The sequence below is a fragment of the Stegastes partitus genome, unplaced genomic scaffold (genome assembly GCF_000690725.1).
Source record: "Stegastes partitus isolate 25-593 unplaced genomic scaffold, Stegastes_partitus-1.0.2 Scaffold1807, whole genome shotgun sequence".
In the NCBI taxonomy this organism is placed as follows: Eukaryota; Metazoa; Chordata; class Actinopteri; family Pomacentridae; genus Stegastes; species Stegastes partitus.
The window spans coordinates 19404-27455 of record NW_007579538.1 but is presented as its reverse complement, the minus strand read 5'-3'; the positions used below and the strand labels follow the sequence as shown (position 1 = coordinate 27455).

At 40.5% G+C, this 8052-nt stretch overlaps 1 protein-coding gene across 1 annotated transcript in view; it reads left to right on the top strand.

Annotated features, from left to right (window-relative positions):
• The window catches only part of LOC103372697 (netrin receptor UNC5C-like), a 99783-nt gene that overhangs the window by 75071 nt on the left and 16660 nt on the right, over positions 1 to 8052 (top strand). Inside the window, exon 8 of the mRNA XM_008302402.1 lies at positions 3067 to 3123. Within this exon, the coding sequence (XP_008300624.1) occupies positions 3067 to 3123 (57 nt within the window). The remainder of the gene's footprint in view (positions 1 to 3066; positions 3124 to 8052) is intronic.

The following is an 8052-nucleotide window of genomic DNA, read 5'->3' as shown; positions in this document are numbered from 1 at the left end:
GTACTCTCATAGTCTTATTGATAAGATATGCTGAGGTTGCTACATCAGCAGTTTAGCTGTGTTGTTTTCGGAAATTCTATATATATATTTAAGTTACTTTTTTGGCCTTTTTGCCTTTATTAGATAGGACAGTTGAAAGAGAGACAGGAAAGTGGGGGAGGAGAATGGGGAAAGGGGTTGCAGCAAAGGGCCACGAGTGGGATTCAAACTCATGACCGCTGCATTGGAGAGCATAGCCCCTGTACATGGGTCGCCAGCTCAACCAGTTGAGCTAAAGTGGCGGCCCTGGAAATTATATTTTGACCCTTATTTTCTACTTGGATGTTCTCTGAGGCAGCCAGTGAAGAACACACACAATAAGTGGAGCCCTTTATGCTTATGTGCATGCAATAAATTCAATAACTGGTCTTTGTGTACTACATGATAGTCAGAGAAACATGGGTTTATATGCAAAAAACATGAATTATTAACCCTATTCAGGACTTTCATGTTGCTATATGTAGAAGGTCTTTTGGCCTAGAAAGAATGTTAAATCATTTATACTATGGTAAATACGTTTTCTGATCAGTTGATGTATGTTTGGTTTCAAATGCACGACAAATGTCCCCTTTTTTTATATAAAAAAAAACAAAAAAACAAATGGCCTGGGGACCAAAAGACCCCAAAAGCCCTGAACAGGGTTAAATGCATACATCATTCTTCCTGAAAACAATATTACATCGTCCCTGCATGAACTCTAGTGTAGTTTTATTTTAGTTTTGCTTCCGTTATGGTTTTTATGACAGTTATTAGAAATGTAAACTCTGAAAAAAAACTACACTTTGTATCAGTGACTAAATGAGGTGTTTCTCTGCAGCCAGGAAGGAGTGGACAGCGGTGATGATTTCATAGGTTGTCTCTGTCATGAGCAATGGAATAACATGAGGAAGTTTTTGCCAAAGGCACATTATTGACTGAACTTACTGTATATGCAGCCCTGCCTTCTCCTTACATGGTGTACTATACCGCATCCATGTTCCAGCAGAAGGATTCCCTGCGGCCTGCGAGGTATGGCTACAGAATCTGGGATAAAACCTAGGGAGGTATAGATTTAGGCTCATTTCCTGTGATTGATTTTCTGTCTTTAAAATGACTGCACCGACGTGGTTTTATGTCAGCACTAATGTTTCAGCTGTTTCCTGTTGCATTAACCGGAATCCACCGACTGTGTGTGTGTGTGTGTGTGTCTGTGTGTATGCGTTGCTGTACGTACGCTTGTCTGGAGGAGTTTCTGCATTCATGGCGTTTTCTAGAAAATGTATTTACAGTGTATTTGAAAGGCATGAAGGGATTCGTGTTCGTGTTTGTGTGTTTGTGTGTAAAATCGTCACACTGATAGATAGAGAACGGTCCACTGTTGTGATGCTTGGTTTCAAAAATAGTTTAACTTTGGAGGTTTTGAATGAACTGATAGCACAATGTCAATGTAGAGGGGGAGTTAATGTTTTCACTAGTGCTCTGTAATTGACTTTGTGCTCAAAAGCACTTCACTCTCCTCTTTTTCTCTCTCCACCAACACCTCCCCCTGCTCTATTCATCTCTTCCACCGTCCGACGTCTCTCGCTGCCTCTTTTTTTTCTCTAAAGTTTTCCTGTTAAAACCCTGAGAGGTAGAAATCATTTGACCTCTGCACCCGCATGGAGTGACTCCTTTCTCTGAGACTTTCATCAGTGTGTGTTTGTTACAGTGCTGCTTTTGTTTTGTTATGTTTGACTATTTTTTTTGATCAGAACTCTTGAAAGAGATTCGCTCAGAGCTCCGCCGTGTCATCTCCGAGAACACGACATTTCACATCGCTGCCCACCGCGCGCTCACACGTGTGCGGATGCTACGTAAACGGCGCCTCCAGAGCAAACACAATCTGCCGCGCAGTCTCTTTAAACCACCAGTAATCGCTGGAGACGCTGGCTGTTATGCAACTTGGGTGTTTGGATAGAGCGCTGAATTGTGTTTGTGTTGTATTATACAAAGCGATCAGCGGTATCACCAGGCGCTGCTCGGCATCAAACAGCCCTTCTCCCCATTGAACGCTCCCCATTCTTCCTCTTTTTTTGTTCCTTTTCATTGTGGTCACAGAAAGCAGCTAACAGCATTTCAACTGTTTTTTTTTTTAAATATTCTGTGCCATTTTTTTGTCCCCCTCCCATCATGCTCGTGTGTGTCGGCGCTTGCTAAATAATGTATGCTTCATTTTATTGCCGCCATATTTTCATTATTATTGTTTGTTTGGACAATGGTGTTAAATTGGGAGAAGATGCTAAATATTTGTCATGGCATGTTGCTCCTGCTATCATCGCTGATTCAGACATTAATCACTGTGATAGTTGTTGGATGCAGTTACATGAATGCAGTCTTCTAGCACAAGAGTGAGAAATCTGATTTATTTTTTAAAATAACTGTGCTGAAACCACGACAAGATGGAATTACATAGCTCGACAAAATACAGTAAGACCTTGAAATTCCAGGGTAATGCCGCTCCGTATCCGCCCGCGCCGCTAAAATGAAACGCGGCATTAAGTCTGTCATTTGTGCGAGCGTTACTGTATGTTTATATGTGCTCATCACCCCACTTAACCTCGCCAGTGTTTCTTGCTCTTTAGTGCCGAATCTGTGTGTCTTCCACAGTCAGCTGGTCTGTCGAGAAGCTTTTAAGCGCGCCATGTTTCTATGTTGCCTTTATCAATTATACATCAGCGCTTCAATTATACATCAGTACATCAGCAGTTTATCTGTGTCATAGACCTTCTGTCTGCCGCCACTAAGTGGACCACTCAGCATGACACAGCAGTAGCAGCCTCACACACGGGGTTTCTCAAATTTTCCTTTTTTGTTTTCTTACCATTTTTTGAGCACAAGTATTCTTAACGTAGATAAGCAGAAACATTGGCATGTCAAAGTCTGTGTCCTGTCATGTTTTCCCCCCGTTTTCATTTGAGTTGTTTAATTTTTTGTCGTTGTCCTTTCTCCCTCCTTCCTTCCTTCCTCCATCCATTCCACCATCCCTTCCTTTTTGTTTGCCCCCCAAAGGTTCATTGTTGCAGAAGTCCACTGAGCCCAAAGAAAAGAATGATTTGGGAGTGTCATGTAAGTTGATGTTTTCTGTTTTCTCATCGTCCGTTTTCCTTCTTGTCGTGCTCGTCTTAGCGTAGCGTGGGATGGTATTGGAGAGAACGCCTTGGCATTGAAGTGTACGTTCGCAAGACACACAGACGGCTTCTCTTTGTCAGTCATAGAAGACAAAGAGAAGCGATTATCCTGAACGTATATGTGTCTCTTGATTTTCTTATTGTTGAATGTATATGCTTGTATACTCAGTTACACGACAACTTTGGTGTCATGTGTAATGACATTTCACAGTTTATATGCATGTTTACACCTTTTATTAGTGTCTCAGAAACCACATGAGACGAATATGTCATGTTTAATCTCAGATCTGTCATTATAAGAACCATTTAACAACCAGATCTGTGTGTGTAAGGAATGAATTCAAACTCTGTTCTGAAGGTGTCTTATGGACAGTGAAGCTCAAGGCCAGCCCTTGAGGTGAACACGTCCGTGATGGGTTGTCTGCTAATTTGGGTTTTGTTCCGACGCTTTCTGTATGAAAGAAAGTCACTGGAATGCAATGAAGGCTTTTATTTTTATTTTTTTTAAACTTAAATATGGCTTTTTCTTTAAAAATATAAAATAAATATTAAGTAAAGGGATTTTTCTTTAAAAATATGAGCCTTTTGGGGTTTTTTTTGTTAAGTAAAGGGCTTTTTCCACTATTGACTGAGGAATTTCCGGCACTAATTTTGAGCTATTCTCAGCTATATTTTAAAACTTTTTCCATATAAAACTTTTTCCATCTAACTATGAGCATTGACTCTTAGTATTTTAACTTCTGCAAACTTTTCAATGCGACTAAAAGGCCCATCCTTCTCTACATTCCTAAACCCACTCATCCAGCAGATCTCCTCTTCATTTCTCTCACTCCTTCTCCTGACGTTGCATGTTGATCCTGCAGCTACTTTCAAAGGATACAGAAGCATCTCTGTCCCTCTCCTAAATAGGTGAATTTAGAAATTACAATTGGCTTCTCAGATCTAAAGTGTTTCTAAGATTTTTCCATCACTAACTGATTCCAGTGACGATCACCACTATTATTCAGTTTACTCACACGTTGTATACTCTGATTTATCTTTTATCCGTTGTCTGTTGTTTCACTGTTGCGTTACTGTTTGTCTTGTAGCTGTAGTGAATAAATGTTTTGTGCATAATTGTCATCGGTGCTGCCGTGTATTTCTTTGTAAAATCAGAATTCCTGACTTCTGATTACAAGAATCATTAATCAGATTTGATCGATTTTATTAATATTCAATCAGAAACATCAATAGTTCCTGTCTCTTTTTTAGTATCTAAGTCGTTCCCCGATTAAACAAGTGCAACTTTAAAGTGCTGTTTAAGCTTTATTAGTGTTTCTTTCTTTAATTGACCCTCGGCTCCTGCTCTGTGTTTTATCGTTACTTGTCATTTTATGTTTCTGGATGAGAGCTTTGCGATCCTCTTATGATCTGTTCCCTTGATGTGCTTATCAAGCAAGTCTGATAAACACAACAAAGTCTTCAAACAGTCGCTCCACTTGCTCTAAAACTTTATTCTGCTCTCAGACAAAAGACATTAGAGCGTTCCGCGGCGTTGCTTCATGTCACTATACAGATAAACTTTTATGAAGAAATGAATTATTCATTTATATAATAGAAATGTTGCTGGTTTGTAAGGTACATATAATCACACTAAATTATTTAGGGTTAACGTTTCTAATAATACAGTCTGTCTAGCTGTGTTTGCAAAGTTCCTTTTCCCGTCCTCCGGCTATGTTCGGGTTAGAATATCAGCAGGAGCCACAATTTAGTTTTGTCCTTCAGGCCACAAGTGAAAGTCACACAACTCTAATGATGTTATGCACAGCTGACTTTCGATGCATCAAAGTGCTCGTCCTGTGGTTGACTAGCAACCTGTTCCTGCGTCTCCATCCTCTAACGGATGGAGCTAATGGATGAACTTTCAAAGCCAATGTGCTGGATTTTGCTTTTCAGAAAATAAACCGTGCAAGTTACTCTTTACAGTTACTATTTATTGACAAAAAGACTAAAACATAACCCGTCTTTTTAAAAATGCGGTGCAGGATCCCGGAGTAGTCTCCTGAAAATGCACCATAGCGGTGACTGATTCCTTTAATTAACTTGATTCCTCCTTTCTTCCTGTCTGATAGCAGCGAATCGATTCAGCACCAGTTCACTTGATTCACTATTTGTGACTTTGTTGCAGCTGTGGTCGTTTTGGAGCGTCGCCAGCCGGCTTTGAATCGGTGCCAAAGTAGGCAATTTGCCTTCGTTCTGAACACTTACTTTGTGTTTACAAGCTTATTGGCTCACTTAGAGCTCAATGCGGTCCGTCTATGGACACTGAACTGGCTTAGATTTTTGAATCGGTTGCACTGATTCGACCCTTTGAAGAAGAGTTTACAGTAAGACACCTGGCAAGGGTCGCAGCACTTTGAAAGGTACGAAAGCTTCCTAATGAATAATGAAAGCAGCGAGAAACAACAGGATTAAGAAATAGATATTTAGCTGTCCTTGCCATCCTGCCCTGCTCTCCCCTCCCTCCCTTTCCGTCGTTGCCTACCTTCCTTTTCCTTCCTCCGCCGTCAGTGTTACGGACATAACAAGCGGGATGTACTACAAACCGTGAGGCAGACAGAAATTGAGAGGTGAAAGAGGGAAAAGCATCTCTGCCATTTATTATCACTGTGCTTTTTTTTTTTTTTTACTTCTCTCATTGCAGGAGCTCTCGTTTTATCTTCAAAGCAATCTATGAGTGTCTGTTATGTGTTCTAATGACTCTCGTTTAGGGTCCGCTGAAGCAGTTTCATCATACGGTGTGTTTTGCGAGACGACTAGTCCCTGACAGATAACGATACGGAGAGAGAGTTAGAGATGAGACGCAGGCAGTCGTAGCTCATTTAACAGATTGTCTTTCTGTTTCTAATATTCAAGAATGCAGTCAGCAACACGAGCGTTGGGGAGGCTGCGCTGGTGGCTTTGAGACCCGCTAATCGCCGAGCTGATCCTGTTTTCTCAGAGTTTGACTACAGTTGTAACTGACATCACGTGTTTATATGTGGTTTAAATATCCCAGAGTTTTTATATTTTCATCTTCGTTCCTCCTATTGGCTGAATGTGCATTGTGGCTGGATTACATGTAGCTTTAAGTTGATTTATTAATGTTTTTTTTGTATTTTAAATCTTATCCCCAGTGAATTAGGTGAGCACAAATTAGAATGAATGCACTCAAGACGTAAACAACTTGCCTTATGTCTACTTTTGGTCAGCACAAGACTTCATAATTATAAATTGTATGTTTCCAAAACATCCTTTCCAGCCCATATGCTCTGTTTAAGAATACAATCTCAATGCCAACATGATTTTTAAGACAATGCCCATACGTTCCTGAGAGTCGGCTCTTCATTTCTAGAGTGGAAAGGTACAGTTCTGCATTAAGTGGCAGATAGAAGTCTGCTTCGTAAATACAGTTGACCAGCTGTTGATCGGGCCACCCAATGTAATGAAGGCTGGCAAACATTGCCTTCAAACCCAACAATGATGGTAGAGTTATATTTTAAAAAAAGAGTTGTATAATTGGCGATGCTTTGATCTGCGTTTGTGTCCTCCTTTGTTCATTTTGTTGAAAATGTGACATCGCTGTTTTGTGCAGCTTAGCTCGAGGGGGACGAGCGGGGCGGGAGGTCGGCTGCTGAACTGCAGATTTGTTGTGGAGACAGACTGCTCGTATTTAATGTTTCATTTTAGTCTCCAGCAGACACTGTAAGAGGTCAGAGTGTTCTGCTCAGCTGGACAAAACAAGTTGAAAGGTTTATATTCAGTACATTCATATGCAGCTACTATTGCTGCGGTGTTTTTCATGGTTGTTATACAGGGCATGATATCACATTACTCAACACAGAGCTTGTTGTAGTCACAGAGCTACACCTTCTTTACTTTAGTGACCCAAAAGTTATTCATCCTTTTATTTCTTGGCACCAGTAACTGTTTTCTTTATTCTTTCACAATCTCACTATAGAGCTAAACATAGACGCATTTTTCTCTCCTACTCTCTCTTTCTCATTCATCCCTGGTAGTTACTTGGAGCGGATGCGTCTGCCAGGAGTGCAGTATGGGTGGCGTTTGCGTGTTTGTGCCAAGCAAGATCAAAAAGGCAGTTGAATGAGTTTCAAGTAGTGATTGTCCACAGCTCCGCTTTGGATGCAGATCACAGAGGAGATAGAGACGAGCTAATCTGAGTTATCCTTGTTTCCCCCCTTCTTTAAATCCTCTCCGCGGCACATTGGACCGACTCTGAGAGTGACAACACGCTCAGCCAGTCGATAGACAGACAGTGATCCATGTTCCTCTTCCACCAGCCCATGTGTGTCAGCAACTGTATGTGAGAGGCAGAAAGTGATGCGAATGATTTCTGCAAAAATTCCTGAACCTCCTACTTGTGAACAGACACGTTCAGGATTTTTTTTTTTATAAAATATATTAGGCTGTGCCAGTTATGGCACCTTTTATTTCTGACACACAGTGAGATGCAGCACTCCAAACAAACAGAATTTGGCCTGTGCACAGTCATACTGGCAACATAATTTTGGTTTTGCATCTGAAAACCGTTAAGCTTTGATCACACACAAAAGCAAGAGGCAAACACAATGCCCAATCTTGCTTTTATAAGGTAACACTGTTATGCAAAACTGATCCAAATGACAATTAATTATTGTCATGAAAAGAAGGAAAGACGGTATGTCGTCAAAAATATAACAAGTTCACATTTTTAATGCCAAATACCTCCCAGACTGTCACTGATCAAAAATGTACTTACAAATTAAATCTTTGCATTTTGTTTTTTAGTTTATGAATTTAGTTTTTTTCTAAAAGCTTCCAAGAATTTTTTTTTCTTCCATGAGGACTA